The 23,356-nt window shown below is 39.8% G+C and overlaps 1 protein-coding gene across 1 annotated transcript in view; it reads left to right on the top strand.

The window, feature by feature from the left end:
- The first annotated feature begins 364 nt into the window (after window positions 1–364).
- CHIC2 (cysteine rich hydrophobic domain 2) overlaps window positions 365–23,356 on the top strand; it is a 62,315-nt gene continuing 39,323 nt past the window's right edge. The window contains exon 1 of the mRNA XM_055435068.2: window positions 365–807. Coding sequence (XP_055291043.1) covers window positions 689–807 — 119 coding nt within the window. The 5' untranslated portion in view covers window positions 365–688. The remainder of the gene's footprint in view (window positions 808–23,356) is intronic.

Here is a 23,356-nt window from a genome sequence, read left to right as displayed (position 1 = left end):
ACAATAAATTCTCTATTCCAAACTAGTGCTTTTATTTTTAGTTGTTTTGGTTAGAGATTACTCTGGGGAACCAAGTGCCCCACTGGACACTCAGAGCTCTGTTCTTTGGGTCGGGGGTCAAAGCCACCAGTTTCCAGAGACATTCTCCTTAAGCGTCAGCGACGCTTGTCCTGGAGGGCGGGGCCGCGCCGGCGGGAGCGCGCTCCAGGAGTAGACGGCGGGTGGAAGATGAGGAAGGCGACCTGGGGAAGCGCGCGAGGCCTCAAGTGCGCGCTCCCGCCCGCCAGCCCGCGCGCTCTCGCGCCCACCCGCCCGCTCACCCGCCCGCCTGCACTCCCGGGAAGTCTCGCGATGTCGTAGCCGGGTGCTCCCGCTGCGGGAGACTCTGGCTGTTGCTGTGGTTGCCCGAGTTGCTGCTGCGGCGGTCGCGGCAGTGCTGGTGGAGGTGTCGGCCCTTGGGCGGATGTTGACATTGTGTTGTTGTTATTGCTGACGGTAATGGCGGCGGCGGCGCCGACGGCCAGGACCCCATCTCCTCTGTAGCCGAAGCCGAGACTGCACCGAACGAACTCCGCGGCCTCGGAGCCCGCGGCAGCGACTCCCCTCAGCCTTCGCCGCCTCGCCAGCCCGTATCTCGGCCTCAGCCTCTGGACAGGCCCCTTCGGTCCGGGGGTCGCGGAGTCTCAGGATGGCGGATTTCGACGAGATCTATGAGGAGGAGGAGGACGAGGAGCGGGCCCTGGAAGAGCAGCTGCTCAAGTACTCGCCGGACCCGGTGGTGGTCCGCGGCTCCGGTCACGTCACCGTGTAAGGCCCGGTGGAGGGCGAGGGCGAGGACGGGAGGTGCAGGGCTGGGGTGGGCCCCTTACTCCGCGGGGGCCTTCTCTCCCCGGTGTCCGTCGGGTGTCTGAGGCCTTCGGGAAGAGTAGGCGACCAGGAAGTGAGAACTTGCTCTATTTTCATTTGTTTCTGTCTCCGGAGTGGGGACAAACGCTGCCCTCCGTCCCCCCCGCACTCCTGTTAGCAGGCCCCACGGGCCTGGCCGCTCTGACGGATCCCAGGAGGAAGGTTATCCTTTGGGGTCTGCCCTTCCGGCCACCCCTTCAGCTTCGGGGTGGAAATACACGTATTTCTCAGGTGCCTCCCCCAGTTTTCTCATCCATTTACCCTGCGGTTCTCTTTCCTCGTTTGTGCCTTTGAGCCTAGTGACATATGGCTCAGAGGCCGGATCTGGGCCGGGTGAGACCCTGGCGACGATCGGTAATGAGTGGTTCCCTGTCGTCGTGTCTGTTTCACTCATACTCACCCGCAAGTCTTACCAGTTTCTTGCAGAGTCAGTTTGTGCGGAACTAATGCAAGTTCCTGTAATTGTATGTGATAAAAAAATGTATGGATGAACATATGTATTTAAGATGCAGAATGATGTATGTTTACACATAATTAAAAAAAATTACGTGATGGGCACACACTGCTCAGGTTACTCTGGGTTCTCTGTAATCTAAGTTCTTCCTTGGGGCACGGACTCTGGGATGGCTTCTTCATTTGATAAGGGTTCCTGTAAGTTCAGTTGGCAACATTTTAAAAGGCTGATATTATTCAAACAATAAGGAAGCAGCACTTTCTGAAAGGTCATGACTAATAAAGGAATGTGAAGACTTGAACCAAATAATGAGCTGTCCGGAAGCAGGAAGTTTTGTAATGTTTGTCTGAGAAGTTCAGAGTTTTGTACAAGTTGAAGAATTTATGCCTTTTCATTTTAGATCTCTGTTCAAATCCTAGGTCAAACTTCATGCTTGTCAGACATCTCTCCACTTCACCTTTTTAGTAAAATACAAAGGGCCAGTAAGTTTGAAATTGCCTGGAACACTTTATATTTTATTTTGGGCTTAGGGTGGGTGGGATGTGCAGTGAATAACTTTTAGTGAAATAGTAGGACTTCTCATATAAGACTGTCAGCAAAATCCTTACACTTCTCAAAACATGATATGACCAGCCATATTGTTGTTTGGGTGTGCTTATGTAATGCTTTGATTTCTTTAGCACCTGTTAGTTTATATTCTGGTGACTTAGTATAAAAACACTGCATTATCTCTGTCACAGTGCCATGAGAAGACAATAAAAGATAACCGTACTAACAGTTACTTAGTATTTTAAGTGTCATCACTAGCATAATTAATACATATAGCCAAATATTATGGGATATTAAATCTTTTTAACATATATCATAGAAATGTTTACCTCTCAGAGCCTGCCATTTGTTTTGTTTGACTATTTGAACCTTAATACATTCTTTTAAACCTAAGGAGTGCTTAAAGATTGGTTTTCAAACTTTATCATGGTATCTGTCCACCCTTCCCCTTAAATTCCTCATATCAAAAGCTGGCAAAATTTTATTTTAAAAGGTGCAGCTATAATTGTTTCCTCTGTTTGAGTAAAAGAAAAGCTAAGTACATTGTTGGGCATGATGGAAAAATCAGAGAGCTCAGAACCGAACAGGTGATTAGTAAATTTGATTTTAGTTGGCTACTTACAGAGGTTAACAGAGTGGGAGAGAATTATTAGTGGTTCCCAATCTTAATTGCCCATTAGAATCACTTAGGGAGTTTTTGTCATTGCCCCAGTGGAAGCCAAGTATCTGAGTGAGGTCCTAGTTTGTTTAAAAAGTTCCACAAGTGACTCAAGTAGGTACCCAGGATTAAAAAAATGCTATTCCAGAGTATTAAGAGAAACTAAATGCCCCCAATAAACAGTATACCTTTCAACATAGAAGTTAATTTTTCTGTGCTTTCTCTCGACAACTTCACTTTCTTTCCTGTTACTTTGGTTCTAGGTTCTGGGTTCAAATCTAACCTTTGCCACTTCTTGGGTAAATTATTTATCTGTTACTCTTCATTTAAGATTGGGCTAGTTGTAGTCTCTAATTGTTAAAATTAAGGATTAACTGAGACAGTACATGCAAAGAATTCATCACATTGTGTGGTACTGTGCTCAATAAATATAGCCTTTATTAATTATCTTCCACATATATAGTGTTCCTCTTTGAGAAACAGGTATAAAGCATAAGAAAGTATAAGGAATCCAAACTGCCGTTCTCAAATTTAATAGTGATTCACTTTAGTCTTACTTTTTGATTTCTGGGTGATTTGTATGAGGGTAAATTGTGTGAAATATTTCAAGGAGAATTAGTAAGAATCTTCTGCATTTGAAGGCCTAGGCCTGTTTTGTGTGACATAGATAAGTATGGTTAATAGTAGCACAAAACTTTTTGTATCATTCACAGGCAATCTATCCCAGTAGGAGCCAGTTAATACCTATAATGGTTTTTGAAATTGGTGTTTGTGGGTTGCTATAACTGTTGAGCATGTTCAGTTTTTCTTGCCTGCAAGTATAAATGGGAAGAGCTATTAAAACAGTTAAAAGACTACTGGTTAAGCTTATCACTACAGCTGCCTTATCTGCTCCTCCTTTATTTAAACTAAGGAGCTGCTCAGAGCTGTTTTCCCTTACCAGTTTGGAAGTCAGTATAGTGTAATGTATAGAATCATCTGTAATCCACATCAATCTGAATCTATATAGATCCATTCATGTGTGTTTTTCACAGATTTCACTTTTGAGTAGACCTTTATGATTGATTATGTCTACTCTTTTCCCCTCTATGATATCATATTATAATATTGCTGTTATTTTAGAAGTCACTGTATTCTCATATGACATAATGCAGCATGTCATTATAGTGATGTGAGAAAGTAAGTCATCTTTTATTTTCTACTACACAGGCAGGGCTTGGTTAGTTTTGTGGCATAATCAGATTTTGGGCATGCTGCTGATGCTGCTGCAAAGTCGCTTCATCGTGTCTGACTCTGTGCGACCCCATAGATGGCAGCCCACCAGGCTCCTCCGTCCCTGGGATTCTCCAGGCAAGAACACTGGAGTGGGTTGCCATTTCCTTTTCCAATGCATGAAAGTGAAAAGTGAAAGTGAAGTCACTCAGTCTCCTAGTGACCCCATGGACTGCAGCCTACCAGGCTCCTCTGTCCATGGGATTTTCCAGGCAAGAGTACTGGAGTGGGTTGCCATTGCCTTCTCCGATTTTGGGCATACAAGTATTTAAAATGTATAATTTGCCTAAGTGAAGTTTGCTTTAATGTAGTTTCTAGTATTTTCATATTAACCCCAAGTCAGGCTTAAACTGTGTACTTCCATTAAGATCAGTATTCTTTCTTGGTGTTTTTCTAGATGAGTGTAATAATTTCCTTCATTTTTAGATTTGCATGTGGCAATATGGAACAGGGTGGCAGCTCCAATAGGAAGAAATCTTATACAAAATAATGTTTTGAGGAAAAGTGGTATTTGAAGGAAGAGAGGGAAATGATAAGTTCCCTGTTATTGAATAAAAAGACTTGAGCTCACACTTCAGTTAAAAGATTTTCTCTCTGTGTGTGTACTTCTCAGCTTATTATGTAATGAAGATGAAGGAAAGGTGATTAATTTATTAGGTGTTAATTGTCAAAATTGGTTAATATTTTTTTAAAATTATGACATTCTCTTCCCCTTAGAATAAACTTTTGTAACTGTGATTTGTTGAAGAGTTTGATTTTTCACAGTGATGATAGCAGTGTGCTTAATATAAAAATTAGAATTTAAAACTAGGTTTTAGGTCAGTATTTCCTGTCTAATTTGTCATCGTAACTGACATTATCAGTTCCTATCTTGTTTCATGCCCTCCCATATAAAACTCACACTTGGAGCCTCCCTAGGGAATGTATAATTTTTGACTTCTAAGATAAGCCTTGTCATAGAACCAGCTTATTTTTAGATTTGTTTCTAATGTTAGTCTCTTCTAATTTCACTAAATTACTGTGTCTTTGGGTACTTTCCTCTGAGGTATAATCTTTCTATGATGTCCACAAGAATTCCTCATCCTTTACCAGTTTTTATCGATGGCTGTGAGACATCACTCTCTTTATCATTCATCTCAGGTAAGCTGTGGAAAATTGAAAGATGTAGAAATGTGACTTGAAAAAATATGGAAACACTTTGGAATACAGTAGGACCTTTGCATAGGAGCCATCACAGAACAGCTCAGTATATATTGACCTTTTAGATAGTAGAGTTAAAAAAAATTCTGTCTTGAAATGTACTGGACCAAGATTGCTACTGCATGCTGTGGTAAGCAACAGGAGATTTGCTTAAATAACAGGTTCACTTCAGTTAAATAGTTTTGTAAACTTTTGTTACTCTCACCTCCTTACTCAGCATAATTATTCCATTTTTAAAGATTAAATTTTTTGTTTGGAAACTTTTGAGGTTCTTCTTGATATTTCTCCACAAAGCTGGATAGTTCTTTGAAGGCAGAAATTATGCTTATTGGTTTTTATTTCTCCACTACTTAATACCGTGTCTGGAATAGTGAAGTGAAGTGACAGTCACTCAGTCGTGTCTGACTCTTTGCCACCCTATGGACTATACAGTCCATGGACTTCTCCAGGCCAGAATACTGGAGTGGGAAGCATTTCCCTTCTCCAGGGGATCCTCCCAACCTAGGGATCGAACCCAGATCTCCCGCATTACAGGTGGACTCTACCAGCTGAGCCACCGGGGAAGCCCAAGAATACTGGAGTGTGTAGCCTATTCCTTCTCCCGTGGATCTTCCCGACCCAGGAATTGAACTGGGGTCTCCTGCATTACAGGTGGATTCTTTACCACCTGAGGTATCAGGGAAGCCCTGTCTGGAATATGATGGGTTCTGAAATGTTCTCTAAATAAATGAGGTAATTGCATACATCTTTGGATCTTGTCAAACTTGTCAAAAGAATAACTGTTTTCTCCTTTTTTTTTTGTACCTCTGAATGAAGGCAAGCTATTTAACAATAGAACTCTTATAATCACATTCGTAAGATAAATGGCTTATTATTTTTTACTTTATTTTTTTATTTTTGGCTGTGCTTTCAGGATCTTAGTTCCCTGGCCAAAGATTGAACCCTGGCAGTGAATGCACAGAGTCTTAACCATTGAACCTCCAGGAAATTTCCTGGCTTGTCTTTTTCTAAAAAGCAAATTTGGTGATTGTGTGAAAATTGTCTGTTTAAAGTACATATTATTTTCCCAGAGATTTTTCTTGCTCTTTATAATTTGAGAGGAAATTACTTTGATTTAGAACATAGCAATGAGCATAGTTCTGACACTATAAAGAAAAAAGTGTTCAATATCTTAACTGGACAAAGTGTTAAAACTTCTCAGTGAGTAAACTTTCTTGAAGAAGTGAGAAATATGGTAGTAACCTTGTTTCAGAATTTTACTGTAATTTGAAATTCACATGATCAGTTCAGTTGCTCATTCGTGTCCAACTCTTTGTGACCCCATGGACTGCAGCATGCCAGGCTTCCCTGTCCATCACCAACTGCCAGAGCTTACTCAAACTCATGTCCATTGAGTCTGGGATGCCATCCAACCATCTCATCCTCTGTTGTCCCCTTCTCCTGCCTTCAATTTTTCCAAGCATTAGGGTCTTTTCCAATGAGTCAGTTCTTTGCATCAGGTGGCCAAAGTGTTGGAGTTTCAGTTTCAGCGTCAGTCCTTCCAATGAATATTCAGGACTGATTTCCTTTAGGATGGACTGGTTGAATCTACTTGCTGTCCAAGGGACTCTCAAGACTCTTCTCCAACACCACAGTTCAAAAGCATCATTTCTTTGATACTCAGCTTTCTTTATAGTCAAACTCTCACATCCATACATGACTATTGGAAAACCCATAGCTTTGACTAGATGGACCTTTGTTTGCAAAGTAATGTCTCTGCTTTTTAATATTCTGTCTAGGTTGGTCATAGCTTTTCTTCCAAGAAGCAAGCGCCTTTTAATTTCATGACTGCAGTCACCATGTGCAGTGATTTTGGAGCCCAAAAAGATAAAGTCTGTCACTGTTTCCATTGTTTCCCTGTCTATTTGCTATGAAGTGATGGGACCGGATGCCATGATCTTAGTTTTCTGAATGTTGAGTTTAAGCCAAGTTTCTCACTCTCCTCTTTCACTTTCATCAAGAGGCTCTTTAGTTCTTCTTTGCTTTCTGCCATAAGGGTGATGTCATCTGAATATCTGAGGTTATTGGTATTTCTCCTGGCAATCTTGATTCCAGCTTGTGCTTCATCCAGTCCAGCATTTCTCATGATGTACTCTGCATATAAGTTAAATAAGCAGGGTGACAATATACAGCCTTGACGTACTCCTTTCCCAATTTTGAATCAGTCTATTGTTCCATGTCCAGTTCTAACTGTTGCTTCTTGACCTGCATACAGATTTCTCAGGAGGTAGGCCAGGTGGCCTGGTAGTCCCATCTCTTTCAGAATTTTCCACCATTAGTTGTGATCCACATAGTCAAAGGCTTTGGCATAGTCAATAAAGCAGAAGTAGATGGTTTTTGAAATTCTCTTGCTTTTTCAGTGATCCAGTGAATGTTGGCGATTTGATCTCTGGTTCCTCTGCCTTTTCTAAATCCGGCTTGAATATCTGGAAGTTCACAGTTCATGTACTGTTGAAGCCTGGCTTGGAGAATTTTGAGCATTATTTTGCTAGTATCTGAGATAAGTGCAACTATGTGGTAGTTTGAGCATTCTTTGACATTGCCTTTCTTCATGTATGGATGTGAGAGTTGGACTGTGAAGAAAGCTGAGCGCCCAAGAATTGATGCTTTTGAACTGTGGTGCTGGAGAAGACTCTTGAGAGTCCCTTGGACTGCAAGGAGATCCAACCAGCCCATTCTAAAGGAGATCAATCCTGGGTGTTCATTGGAAGGACTAATGCTAAAGCTGAAACTCCAATATTTGGCCACCTCATGCGACGAGTTGACTCATTAGAAAAGACTCTGATGCTGGGAGTGATTGGAGGCCGGAGGAGACGGGGACGACAGAGAATGAGGTGGCTGGATGGCATCACCGACTCGATGGACATGAGTTTGAGTGAACTCCAGGAGTTGGTGATGGACAGGGAGGCCTGGCGTGCTGTGATTCATGGGATCGCAGAGAGTCGGACATGGCTCAGCGACTGAACTGAACTGAACTTCTTTGGGATTGGAATGAAAACTAACCTTTTCCAGTCCTGTGGCCACTTCTGAGTTTTCCAAATTTGCTGGCATATTGAGTGCAGCACTTTGACAGCATCATCTTTTAGGATTTGAAATAGCTCAACTGGAATTCCATTACCTTCACTAACTTTGTTTGTAGTGATGCTTCCTAAGGCCCATTTGACTTCACATTCTAGGATGTCTGGCTGTGGGTGAGTGATCACACCATTGTGGTTATCTGGGTCATGAAGATCTTTTTTGTATAGATATTCTTTGTATTCTTGTCACATCTTAATATCTTCTGCCTCTGGTAGTCCATACAATTTCTGTCCTTTATTGTGCCCATCTTTGCATGAAGTGTTCCCTTGGTATCTCTAATTTTCTTGAAGAGATCTCTAGTCTTTTCTAGTCTATTGTTTTCCTCTATTTCTTTGCATTGATCGCTGAGGAAGGCTTTCTTATTTCTCCTTGCTATTCTTTGGAACTCTGCATTCAAATGGGTGTATCTTTCTTTTTCCCCCGTTGCCTGTCACTTCGCTTCTTTTCTCAGCTATTTGTAAGGCCTTCTCAGATAACCATTTTGCCTTTTTGCATTTCTTTTTCTTGGGGGTGGTCTTGATCAAAATTTTGCTGTAATTTGAAATTCACATGATATTCCAGTCCAGACAGTTCAATGTGGGATTTCTGCCTGCCAACAGATGTGAAATTATCTAGTACTTAAAATGTTAATGTTTAGCTAAGTGGAATGTAGGAACTAAATGGTGGAAAGTAAATGATAAGAGATTATTTATGATGGTAATCAAAAGCTGTTATTATTCTAAATAACATTATTCTAAAGAATAATATTTTTGAGAGCTGCTCTTGAATCCCAGCTTGAGTTTATATTCCTAACAGGTTAAACGCCTAGGATATTATATCAACTGTATACTCAGAAGGGTATCTTTTTTCTTTTTTTAATAATTTTTATTTATTTTATTTTTGTGCTGGGTCTTTGTTGCTCTGTGCTGGCTTTCTCTAGTTGTGGTGAGCAGGGGCTATACTGTGTTGCAGAGCATGGTCTCTGGAGCTCAGTAGTTGTGGTGCACGGACTTATTTGCTCCATGGCATGTGGAATCTTCCCAGATTAGGGATCGAACCGGTGTCCCCTGCATTGGCAGGCGGTTTCTTATCAATTGCACCACCAGGAAAGTTCAGAATGGAATCTTTTAAGTCTTTTTAGTATCTATGGCTTAGCTTTTTAATCTGCTATAAAGTACTTAAGATATTATTCTCAGTGAAATTAAGCTTTAAAATATAACAGCAATGGATGCTTTTAAGTATCCTTACTCTCATATCTTCTGTGTAAGATTTGTTGGTGACTTTTCATAATTTGTTTCAGAATCCATTTGTAAAATCAGATGTTATACAAATGTTTCCATGTTCATGCAGACTAGCTTAATCTCAGTACAGGATTTCTTAAACTTGCCTGATTATTAGAATCGCTTGCCCGATTATCAGAATCACTAAGAACATTTTAAAAAATACACATTTCAGACATCCCCGATCAGAATCTTTAAGGGAAGAGTCTAGGAATTTTTATTTTTGATAGGCGCTTGGGTGATTCTTAGACATGTTTAGAAAGCAAGAGATGGTTCTGTGGAAAGAGTGGTCTCTGATGTCAAACAGATTGATTTCAGTTCTCAGAGACTTCCGAACTGTAGCCATTACCCTTTCTTAACTTTAGTTTTCTCATCTGCAAAAGGGATATCTATCTCAGGGATTAGTTGTGACAGTCAGAAATAATTTATCTGAGTACCTGAACTCAGACATTCGGCAAATTATTGCCATATATTTTTATATTTATCCCTTCATGTATTTTTTGGTTAATCTTTATCATTGTCTTGAAAATCAGTCTGAAATATGCTCTCCTGCTTTAAGATCCTGTCAGAATTATCTGTGAGTAGAGGAAACTTAAAGATGGCAAGGGAACATTTCATGCAAGGATGGGCTCGATAAAGGGCAGAAATGGTGTGGACCTAACAGAAGCAGAAGATATTAAGAAGAGGTGGCAAGAATACACAGAAGAACTGTACAAAAAAGATCTTCACGACGAAGATAATCACGATGGCATGATCACTCACCTGGAGCCAGACATCTTGGAATGTGAAGTCAAGTGGGCCTTAGAGAGCATCACTACGAACAAAGCTAGTGGAGGTGATGGAATTCCAATTGAGCTATTTCAAATCCTGAAAGATGATGCTGTGAAAGTGCTGCACTCAATATGCCAGCAAATTTGGAAAACTCAGCAGTGGCCACAGGACTGGAAAAGGTCAGTCTTCATTCCAATCCCAAAGAAAGGCAATGCCAAAGAATGCTCAGACTACTGCACAGTTGCACTCATCTCACACGCTAGTAAAGTCATGCTCAAAAATCTCCAAGCCAGACTTAAGCAATATGTGAACCGTGAACTTCCAGATGTTCAAGCAGATTTTAGAAAAGGCAGAGGAACCAGAGATCAAATAGCCAACATCTGCTGGACCATGGAGAAAGCAAGAGAGTTCCAGAAAAACATCTATTTCTGCTTCATTGACTATGCCAAAGCCTTTGATGGTGTGGATCACAATAGACTTTGGAACATTCTGAAAGAGATGGGAATACCAGACCACCTGATCTGCCTCTTGAGAAACCTGTATACAGGTCAGGAAGCAACAGTTAGAACTGGACATGGAACAACAGACTGGTTCCAAATAGGAAAAGGTGTACGTCAAGGTTGTATCGGAGAAGGCAATGGCAAGCCACTCCAGTACTCTTGCCTAGAAAATCCCATGGATGGAGGAGCCTGGTAGGCTGCAGTCTGTGGGGTCGCTAAGGGTCGAACACGACTGAGCGACTTCACTTTCACTTTTCACTTTCACACATTGGAGAAGGAAAAGGCAACCCACTCCAGTGTTCTTGCCTGGAGAATCCCAGGGACGGGGGAGCCTGGTGGGCTTCCATCTGTGGGGTCACACAGAGTCGGACATGACTGAAGTGACTTAGCAGTAGCAGCAGCAGCAGCAGCAAGGTTGTATATTGTCACCCTGCTTATTTAACTTATATGCAGAGTACATCATGAGGAACGCCGGGCTGGAAGAAGCACAAGCTGGAATCAAGATTGCTGGGAGAAATATCAATAACCTCAGATATGCAGATGACACCACCCTTATGGCAGAAAGTGAAGAAGAACTCAAAAGCCTCTTGATGAAAGTAAAAGAGGAGAGTGAAAAGGTTGGCTTGAAGCTCAACATTCAGAAAACGAAGATCATGACATCTGGTTCCGTCACTTCATGGGAAATAGATGGGGAAGCAGTGGAAACAGTGTCAGACTTTATTTTTTTGGGCTCCAAAATCACTGTGGATGCTGATTGCAGCCATGAAGTTAAAAGACACTTACTCCTTGGAAGGAAAGTTATGACCAACCTAGACAGCATATTAAAAAGCAGAGACATTACTTTGCCAACCAAGGTCCGTCTAGTCAAGGCTGTGGTTTTTCCCGTGGTCATGTATGGATGTGAGAGTTGGACCATAAAGAAAGCTGATCGCCGAAGAATTGATGATTTTGAACTGTGGTGCTGGAGAAGACTCTTGAGAGTCCCTTGGACTGCAGGAGATCCAATCAGTCCATTCCGGAGGAGATCAATCCTGGGTGTTCACTGGAAGGACTGATGCTAAAGCTGAAACTCCCATACTTTGGCCACCTTATGCGACGAGTTGACTCACTGGAAAAGAGTCTGATGCTAGGAGGGATTGCGGGTGGGAGGAGACTGGGACGACAGAGAATGGGATGGCTTGATGGCATCACGACTTGATGGACATGAGATTGAGTGAACTCCGGGAGTTGGTGATGGACAGGGAGACCTGGCATGCTGTGATTCATGGGGTCGCAAAGAGTCGGACAAGACTGAGCGACTAAACTGAACTGAACTGAGAGGAAACTTAATCAAAAGAAAATATTGACAGATTGGTACATAGTGATGTTGTTAGAGGACATTGAATTATTTTAAAGTTTGAGGATCTTTTCTAAATGGCCCTTTCTTTTGAATTTCGCACATGAGAGCTTTTGCTTTCTGTTTATTTTCTTCTTTTCTTTCTAATTGATCAGCTGTAGGTTAGAAATGAGACAATCAACCTTATAAGACCAATGTATAAAGTAAGAGAAGTTAGTTCTGAGTGCTGGATTTAGATTCTTGAATTTTAATTCTTGGGTTTTGAGATTCTTATCTCCTCAGAGTATTTTTCAATTAATCCTTCATTATCAACTGTCTTGTTGAGGCTTCCTGATAAGTAATTTAACAAGTATTTATTAAATTGTATGCTCAGTGTTATGTGGGGCTCTGAGTTTACAGTTATGAATGAAACATATATAGTTCCTCTGCCCTTCTGGAGCTTACAGCTAACAGATAAATTATGTCTGAGAAAGTTATTTCGAAGGACACATTAGCATCTGTGGCAGAAAATAATGTGATATAGAGAGCCCTTCTGAGAAAGTAACATTTAGGAAGGGTGAAAGCGTCCTGTGAAGAGCCCTGCAGGTCTGGAGAACAGCAAAATAAGTTTGGCTTGCCTGAGAAACTGAAAGGGTGCTACTGCTGAATTGTGGCAGAACACAGGAAACGAAGGAAATTGTTCCTTGAAATGAGATTGGCAAGCTCAATAGGGACCAAAAAGGATTAGAGAAAGATTAGAGTGAAACTGGGGAGAGTAGTTAGGAGCTGTTGGAACAGTAAAGATGAGATGATTGTGGCCTGGTTTAGGGTGATGGACTTTAGATAAACGAGGTATTACAATTCTGGCTGTAAGCCATCACATTTATCAACTTTTCTATGAGGTATGGCAGAACATTGCATCGGTCACTTTTGCCATCTCATTTCCAAGTTGTGTTATTTTTTGTTTTCTTTTGGTCTTTGTTTTGGCTTTGTGAAGGGTGAGGTCAAAGATCGGTGGCTGCCGATCTATTGATTTGAGATTGTTGTGATGACATACCTGCATTTCCTGTTCTGCTGCCACAGGGCACCTAAGTATGACAAGAGAACAGTGGCTACTCCACAAGATCGTGGCTTTCCTACAAGATCGTAGATTTTGAAGTGAGGACCTTTGTACCCTTTAGCTACAAGATGTGTTGTGTTTGACAGGGATATGTTCATTAGATTGGAGGAAAAGACTGTTTCTTACATTTTTACTCTTAAAGCTGAATTGTCTACATAAGGACTGAAATTTCCTCAAAGATCTAGAGAAATGATTTTCTTCTTCTTGACACTCTTTTCCATTCTACATCTAGTAAGTGACGTTTACTAGAGTTGGTTGGACTATTGTTTTAACTTATTTTTGTTTTTTGATTGATAAGAAGTGAATATGTGTGTATCTCTGTCTGCCTCATGTAAGAGTAACTGGTTTTATTCTCTTTTGTCATGCATTGTAATTACAGTGGAGTCCTTGATTAGTCCAGTGAAGGAGTTCCTATGTATCCAACTCCAGGGGTTCTGTATCTTCTGGGTACACTTTCAGTTCTATCCTTCCATGAGCCACATCGATATTTAGATGTATATTAAGGCAGCCAGATGAATTTAAAGCATGAATTTTATATATTAAAATCTGTTAATTTCTTCTTTGATTATGACTTCATCTCCCAAAATAGCTAAAAAGTTGACTCCATTGAGCTCAGAGTTCACCATTAGAAAATAAGTGCTGTCTTCACTTGCCATTTGTATAACCTGTGTGTTCAGATTGAATCTGAAATTTCTGGTTTGTATCTCACATGCTAGAAAAGTAATGCTCAAAATTCTCCAAGCCAGGCTTCAACAGTACGTGAATCATGGACTTCCAGCTGTACAAGCTGGATTTAGAAAAGGCAGAGGAACCAGAAATCAAATTGCCAACATTCATTGGATCATCGAAAAAGCAAGACAGTTCCAAAAAGCATCGACTTCTGCTTTATTGACTATGCCAAAGCCTTTGTGTGGATCACAACAAACGGTGGAAAATTCTTCAAGAGATGGGACTACCAGACCACCTGAACTGCCTACTGAGAAATCTGTATGCAGGTCAAGAAGCAACAGTTAGAATTGGACATGGAACAACAGACTGGTTGCAAATAGGAAAAGGAGTACATCAAGGTTGTGTACTGTCACCCTGATTACTTAACTTATATGCAGAGTACATCATGAGAAATGTTGGACTGGATGAAGCACAAGCTGGAATCAAGATTGCCAGGAGAAATACCAATAACCTCAGATATTCAGATGACACCACCCTTATGGCAGAAAGCGAAGAGGAACTAAAGAGCCTTTTGATGAAAGTGAAAGAGGAGAGTTAGAAACTTGGCTTAAAGCTCAACATTCAGAAAACTAAGATCATGGCATCTGGTCCCATCACTTCACGGCAAATAGACAGGGAAATAATGGAAACAGTGACAGACTTTTATCTTTTTGGGCTCCAAAATCACTGCAGATGGTGCAGCCATGAAATTAAAAGACGCTTGCTTCTTGGAAGAAAAGCTATGACCAACCTAGACAGCATATTAATAAGCCACCAAAGGTCCATCTAGTCAAAGCTATGGGTTTTCCAATAGTTACATATGGATGTGAGAGTTGGACTATAAAGAAAGCTAAGTGCTGAAGAATTGATGCTTTTGAACTGTGGTGTTGGAGAAGACTCTTGAGAGTCCCTTGGACAGCAAGTAGATCCAACCAGTCCATCCTAAAGGAAATCAGTCCTGAATATTCATTGGAAGGACTGATGCTGAAGCTGAAACTCTAATACTTTGGCCACCTGATGCAAAGTACTGACTCATTGGGAAAGACCCTGATGCTGGGAAAGATTGAAGACAGAAGAAGAGGACAACAGAGGATGAGATGGTTGGATGGCATCACTGACTCAATGAACATGAGTTTGAGTAAGCTCTGGGGGTTGGTGATGGACAGGGAAGTCTGGCATGCTGCAGACCATGGGGTCACAAAGAGTCAGACACAACTGAGCCACTGAACTGAACTGATATTCATATGTGTCATCATATTGAAAGGAGTCTATAGATTTGTATGGGTCCAAAATATCCAAAACTGAGTTTGTATTCTACCCCTCAAATCAGCTTTCAAGTGCAGCCTTCCCCTTCTTAGTTGATGGCAGACCTGGTATCCTGTTTGCTTAGAGTAAAAGAAGTCTTTGACACATCCTTGATGTCCCTATTTTTCTTTTACTTCATCTAATCTGTCAAGAAGTAAATCTCTTGACTCTGTCTTAAAAAAATATCCAAAATCTGACCACTTTTTGCCATCTCTGTACTGCTAGTGTGAGTTGTCATTGTCTCTCTTCTGCCTTATATTTCATACTTTTCTTCACCCTGCTGCCACCTTTGCTTCTCAACCTTTACAGTCTTTTTGGTACATCTGCCACAGTGATTCTTTTAAAACACAAATCAGATCATGTCTCTTTTCTGTCAGAACTCCTCCTCTTCACAATTGAAGTTCCTTTTAATGGCCTGTAAGACCTACCTGATGTGTCCCATCATTATTCCTCTGACTTCTATTGTTCTTCGCTTGTTTACCCGAGTCTAGTCACACAAGCCTCCTTTCTATTCCCTGAATTATTCTAGGCACACTTCTGGCTTAGGGCTTGGCACTGTTTGGTTCCGCTTTCTGAAATATCCCTCTGCCCCAGATACCCAAATGGCTAGCTCCTTCACCTTCTTCAAATCTTTCACAATTATCTTAATGAGTCCTATCCTCCTTTCTACTTAAAACTCATCTACGTCCCCTTCCTCTGTGCTTCTCTTTTTTCATAGTGCTTCCTCTGTCAGAATGTGAGATGAGCCACACTTGGTAAAGAGTACAAACTTTAGCAAAGAGGAAAACTCTCAAACTTTGTTAACAGGAACAAAGTTTTAAAACTTTCTACCATTTTTTTGTAGTAGTTGTTCTACCTATAAAATGTGAATCCAGAAAACCTTGTTTTTTTTTCCTTAAAAACATTGATATTGCATTTGACCTTTGGGTGTAAGCAGCCCTGAGAACAGGTTGTTTTACGTGAGGGAAATAAACCCAGAAAATTTGCTTTCTCGAGATAATATATCTAGTTGGTATCTGAACCAGGGTTAGAATTCAGGCATTCTGTTTCTCCATTGTGTTGCTCTTATATTTTCACCACAGTAACTTCTTTGTGCCTTTCAACCTTTGTCTTACCTGCATGGATTCCTGCCCTCCTGCTTGCCCATAGTAGCTCCAACTGTTTAATTTTCCCTAGCTTTCCTGAGGGGCTTCTCTGGTGGCTCAGAAGGTAAAGAATCTGCCTTCAGTGCGGGAGACCAGGGTTCAATCCCTGGGTTGGGAAGACTCCTAGAGAAGGGAATGGCTACCCACTCCAGTATTCTTGCCTGGAGAATTCCTTGGACAGAGAAGCCTGGTGGGCTTCCTAACCCAGCACCTCGCAGTGTACGCTGTTTCCTCCACATTAACCCTGACCTTGAAGAGGTTGGCAGAAAGTTGGAATATCTTTGACAGTTAACATTAAGTTAGTTTTATCATTGGCTGTTGTGTTTGCTAAGCTGTTTGAAGAGGGTGTTTGTGAAGTCATTGTGATCTGGACTTTCTCTAGTTTATCATCTATAAAAAGTGAAAGTGAAGTCGCTCAGTCACGTCTGGCTCTTTGCAACCCCATGAACTGTAGCCTACCAGGCTCTTCCATCCATGAAATTTTCCAGGAGAGAATACTGGAGTGGGTTGCTATTTCCTTCTCCAGGGGATCTTCCCGACTCAGGGATCGAACCCAGATCTCCCACATTGCAGGCAGACGCTTTACTTTCTGAGCCACCAGGGAAGCCCCCCATCATTGTCTATAGTGGACATTAAATGATAATATTGTCAACTTTATTAGAAGGGTGATAACCGAAATAAAAACATAGCATACATTTGCATTGTTTTATAAAAATAAAAGCAGTTAAACATATGGAGTTTATGCAATGCATTGTTTTTGGTTTATGTATGTGAACTCATTTAATGAGTTAGAAGTTGTTATTATCCTTGGTGTATAAATAGGGAAACTGAGGCTCAGAAAAAGTAACTTAATTGTTCAAAGTGACACATCTAGAAGAGGCAGTGTCAAGATTTCAGTCCAGGCAATCTGGCTCCAGAGTCTTGTTTCCTTAATTGCTTTTATTGAACCAGAGCAGCAAACTCAACACTATTGTATGTTATTTTTTTAATGCATTCTTGTAATTTATCAGCATTTTAAAATTTATTTTTTAAATATTTATTTGGCTGCGCTGGGTGTTGTAGCTTGTGGGGTCTTTAGTTGCAGCATGCAGAATCTTACTGGTGCAGCATGCAAACTCTTAGTTGCTACATATGGGATCTAGTTCCCTGACCAGATATTGAACCTCAGACCCTCTCCATTGGGAGCATAAGAGTCTTAGCCACTGGACCACCAGGGAAGTCCCACATGTTGTTTTTAATTTTATAATTTCTGTTTGATGGAGAAAGTTTTTTTCCCTCCAGTTCTCAAATATTTTCTCAATTTAGAGTTTCTAGTTGAAGGAGATAAATGTTTTCTTTGCTTACAGAGAAAGTTATTAGAGGCATTGTCCAGTAGTAGAAATTACCCAGCCTTGGGTTCAGGAGAATAAGGCTCTAGCCTAGATCTTACATGTTAATTAGTTATGATACCCAAGTTATTTGCATTCTGTGCATCAATTTCTTCATTTATAAAATTAAATATTTGGACCAAATGATGGTCGTGGTCCCTTTTAGCTCTCAGATTCAGAGATTCTATTGTTGTGGAATTAGGATTTTTTTTTTTTCTATTTTCAAATTCTTTACAATTTATTTAACATATATTTAAATATATTTTAAAAATCCTTAAAGTATGCTCTGAAATACACTTTAAACTAGTAGAATTATCTTGAAATCTAAACATGTCAATTGCATATATATTTCCTTAGGGGTTGAAAATAAAAAACTCCTTTATCTACTTTTTTTCAGGTTTAATGCTTTTTCTAATTCTAATAAAAACATAAAGATTATTAAAAATTGAGAAGTAGTATTTCCCAGTGAAGCAGAAAGTAAATCATCTATTATCACCAAGAGGAAAAGATCATTTAATATTTTGATGTATTTGTTCCTAATAAAATATTTGGTTTAAAGTACATATATGTAATTATTAAAGTTTTGGAGAACATGAAATTGTGAAAGTGAAATACCACCCATAATATTATTGCCTAAGACTAGTGACTATATCGGAGAAGGCAATGGCAAGCCACTCCAGTACTCTTGCCTAGAAAATCCCATGGATGGAGGAGCCTGGTAGGCTGCAGTCCGTGGGGTCGCTAAGGGTCGGACACGACTGAGCGACTTCACTTTCACTTTTCACTTTCACACATTGGAGAAGGAAATGGCAACCCACTCCAGTCTTCTTGCCTGGAGAATCCCAGAGATGGGGGAGCCTGGTGGGCTTCTGTCTATGGGGTCACACAGAGTTGGACACGACTGAAGTGACGCAGCAGCAGCAGCAGCAGCAAGGTTAATCACTATTTTGATAATCTTTTTCTGTTTTTATGTTTATGTAAATATTTTTGTTAAAAAATTGAAACCATACTTATAAAGTACTTTGTATTCTGCATTCTTCATTTAATATATTGGGAACATTTGCCAATGTTATTTACAGGTTCTTACATAGTCTGAAGTATTAGTCTCTATTAGATTTCCAAAAACAGAAACACTCAGGGGACCTATCCTAGTGCAAATTTTTTGTAAGAGTGCATGGAGATTAAAGAAGACAGGAAACTTTGTGATTGTATAGCCAGACTTCGAGGAGACTGGAATATTATTGTTTTGGATAATTGAGTGCAGCTCTGGTGATGAAGTTATTGTGTCATTTTTCTCAGCAACTTGTGTCCTTTGGTCTAGTGGTCTGTCACAGCGACTTACCTTTCAGTTCTAGCTTCTGCTGTTGCCACGAACTGGCAGACCTCTTTTTCCTTTTAACTTAACAGTTTCTGTTACTGTTGGCTTAGCCTAGTCTTTTTTTTGTTTGTTTGTTTTAACCTCTACTTACTCATAACTTTACTATATCTTGGCTTTCGTTTCAGCTTCTTGTTACCACCTGTTGTTACTTTCTCAGATACATCAAGAAAGAGGATCAGATTGAATTAGTTAATGTTGTCCAGGTTGGGTAGCCCTGGCCATCCCACAGCTTAGGAATTAGTTATTTTTAAAGCAAATGCCCATTTGTGATCTAATTCACCAGAGTTTAGGGGGATCCTAATTAGGCATTCAGAGTAACAGACTACTCTCTAATGTAAATGGTTTTGAGCGGTGTAGTATCTTTTAGTGTACCATAATTACTTTCATACAATTGTAGTCTTTCTACTGTTTTAAAACTTTCACTGTTAAAAGTAGCACTGCATTCAGAAACAAGGAAAATAAACACAGCACAAAACACAATTGAAGTCAGATTGTTATACTTCCTTTATTTAAAAGGCAAAATTCACTGTGAGTTCAAAACATTTTGATTCAAAATAACAGTGCACCACTGGATTCTAGGAGACATTAATATGAGGAGATATAAGGAAAAAAAAAAGGACGAGATTATATGGACTAGAACTATAGAAAACGTTGAAATGCATCTAGGAAAACTGTTGATTAGTGAACCCCAAACTTCTTTTTTACTTATGATAACATACCTGCTGCTACTGCTGCTGCTGCTAAGTCACTTCAGTCGTGTCTCACTCTGTGCGACCCCATAGACTGCAGCCTACCAGGCTCCCCCGTCCCTGGGATTCTCCAGGCAAGAACACCGGAGTGGGCTGTCATTTCCCTCTCCAGTGTGTGAAAGTGAAAAGTGAAAGTGACATCGCTCAGTCATGTCCAACTCATAGCGATCCCATGGACTGCAGCCTACCAGGCTCCTCCATCCATGGGATTTTCTAGGCAAGGGTACTGGAGTGGCTTGCCATTGAACATACCTAGTTAATACCAAATAAAAGATTCAAATACAAGAAATTATGTTGATGTTATTGTATGTTATAAAATACTTTTAATATATTTGCTTATATATCTACTGAAAAATAGATCCTATTTTAAGAAACAACAAATGAAACAAAATGTGTTTAGATCTCCCTTACCAAAATAACACTGCAGGGACTTCCCTGGTGGTCCAGTGGTTAAGATTCTGAGCTCCTAATGCAGGTGGCCCAGATTCAGTCCCTCCTCAGGGAACTAGATCCCACATGCCACAACTAAGACCCAAGGCAGCCAAATAAATAAATATTTAAAACAAACAAAAAACACAGAAAAACACTGCATAATACTTGGTTATTCATGAACATATCTGTGCCACTGTAATGAATTTTTTTAAGACCCTTTGTGTGTGTGTGTGCATTCAGTTGTGTCTGACTCTTTGCGACCCCATAGATGGTAGTCCAGGCTCCTCTTTCTATGTACTATCAAATTGTGTGCTTGAAGGGTTTATGATTTTGTAAGGTTTTCTCCTTTACATTCTAGATCATATGCTATGTGTATGTTTTTGTATTTTTTGCTTAACGGTATTTTATATGTGCTTTCCATATTATTAGTTTGCAACTTCATTTTTAATAGTTGTCTAGTATTCTATTATGTTGAGATACTGTAGTAGTTTACTTAACATTCCCAATATTTTGTTTATTTTTCTCTATTGTGAATAAAGTTTCAGGAAATTAATTATGCATATATTTTTATTCACATTTCAGATTATTTTTTAGGCAAGATCCCTGAAAGGAAAAATTACTAAAAGTATAAATATTTTTAATGCCAAATTAATTTCTGGAATGGTTGTAATAATTTATAGTTCACTGACAGTACATGGATATTTTCCATCTTAAGACCTTCTTGCCAACATAAAATGTTTTTTAGTTTTGTCTCATCTCTTAGTCTCTGTCGCTAACTAAATTAAGATGCCACCCATCTTGAATTATGTCTTAAAGTTATTTATTAATTGCTGCTTCCAGTTTTTTGGATTAATAAAATGTTAGGTTATTAGGTTGAATTCAGCTTCCTACCTATTATTCTTCTTTCAAGCATATTGAATTATTATTTTAAGAAATTTGGCCTTTTTATTACTGTCCATGGCCAATTATATTTAGACTAGATTATTATTATTATATTTAAAAACCTCAAACTTGAAGGAACATAATGGGTAAAAGGAGTAATTTCTAATGCTTCAATTTAAACTGAAACATATGTCACTTTCATTGCTGACAAACCCTGCTGCTGCTGCTGCTGCTAAGTCACTTCAGTCGTTTCCCACTCTGTGCGACCCCACACACGGCAGCTCACCAGGCTCCTCCATCTATGGGATTTTCCAGGCAAGAGTACTGGAGTGGGGTGCCATTGCCTTCTCCAGCTAACAAACCCTACCTCCTGCCAAACTTAAAAAAAGCAAAAAAACCAGCCCCTCTCCCCCAACCCTCCTGCTGAGCTAGAACTAAGGTAGTATCAAAACTAAGTAACTTATGTCACATCAAAATCATTAAAGATGGTATTTTGTAGTTAGCAAACATGAAGTATGTGGCTTTTCTTGTCCATTTAATAAAAAAGGATGGTTTCATTAAAACTTTATCTGCCAATATTTCTTTGGTTGGTGTAGAATAGATTAAAAAAGCAAAAGCTTTGGCAGAAATAAAAGACATAACAAAGAAAGTATTTGCTGTATTCTTTACCAAATAAGACATTCCCTACTCTGGTAATCAAGCTGTTTGCTAGGAGAAAGCATGCTCTATAAGTAGGACTCAACGAAAAGAGTGTTTTCAACTGTTCTGTTGAGAGCAGTCTCATCAGTAGAGAAATTTGGATTACATCCTGGATTATAGTGGTTTGAATAATGAATGGGAGGTGAGATAAAGAGATGAATGTGGAACACTTTTTCAAGACACTGTATGAGGAAGGAAAGGAGATGGATGCCATCATATGTTGAGGGAGAGGAAAATAGGAGTTCAGATTCTTAGGCTGAGTAGACTTAGGCAATTTTGTAAGCTTCGTGTAAGGAGCCCCAAAAGAGGAAGAAATGAGTAGATTTCTGAGGAGACTGAAGGAGCTGCACCGTAGTAAATGATTAGCTTGCCTCCATTGAGAAAGATGATACTGTTACTGAAGACATAGGTAAATCTAAACATGAAAGGGAGAGAAGGCAAAGCAGTTTTTTGTTTCATTGGTCTTTTTCCCTTTGGTTGGAGTTAAGGAACTATGGTTATCTGCAAAAAGAAAAAAAAGTGGGTTGTGAGGATAAGGCTGAGCATTCAGAGAAGCAGTTGTGAAGTATGGAAAAGGAAGCTGATTATGAGTGATTTAAGATTGTTACAGCATTAATCTAACTGAAGTTAGGTGTAATTTATGTGTTTTTTTTTTTTCCCTAATGTAGCTCCAGGCAGTGGAAATTGAAGTGAAGAATGTAAACATTTCTATTAGATTGACAAAAGACTTTCTAGAGGTGCAGAATATAAAGGGTTTTTTTGAGTATGGTTAAGTGATTGACTGTGTATTTCTGGCAGGTAAAGAGAAAGTAGAGTCATAGGGAGCAGATTTAGAATGGAAAAACAAGGAGGAGTAGTAAGGAGGAGTGGGTTACAACCAGACACGAGGAAATGAATTTAATAAAAGTGGGAGAAATGAAATGATTGATGGTTTAGTTGTAAGAGGAGAAATTTACAGTTCCGAATTTCAGGATATAATTCTAAGTGTTGATGTTGGTTGCTGAATTAAATAGAAGTGAATTTCCTCAGAATAGATAAGGTCAGTTAATAGTTATATTTTGGTGCTGAATATTGAATTATTTGGGATAAAGACAGGAGTTGTTGTGGAAAGAAAAATCTGTGACATAAATGTCTGTGTCCTTAGAGAGTGTGAAGTTGTGCAGAAAAGAACATAGCAGACTTGAGACTGCTGTCCTTAAAAAGCCTTGTTTGCTGTGTTGGTTTTTGGTTGGTGTCTGAGAACTTGTACTTTGGAAGTGTTCCCAGTATGCCCAGAATTGATAAGAATGGCTCACTGTGCCTAAACTGTTTGTACAAATAATGTGGTTTATACTGAACGTCTGCTTTCCTTCTGGGTGTCTGGAATTTTGGTACATGCTAAGTAGAGGGGGTCTATGTGACTAGTCCCTGGTAAAAGCTTTGGTACTGACTCTCTGATGAGCTTTCCTGGTAGACAACATTATATATATGTTGTGAAAACTAATTCCTGGAGGAACTAAGCACATCCTGTATTCCTCATTGAGAAGAGATTCTTGCAGGCTTGTTTATGGTTTCCTGTAGACTTCACCCC

This window comes from Moschus berezovskii, chromosome 5 (assembly GCF_049115385.1).
Source record: "Moschus berezovskii isolate FMDL1 chromosome 5, NW_MosBer_1.0, whole genome shotgun sequence".
In the NCBI taxonomy this organism is placed as follows: Eukaryota; Metazoa; Chordata; class Mammalia; order Artiodactyla; family Moschidae; genus Moschus; species Moschus berezovskii.
Note: the sequence above shows the minus strand (reverse complement) of the source record. Positions and strands in the feature narration are given on the sequence as shown.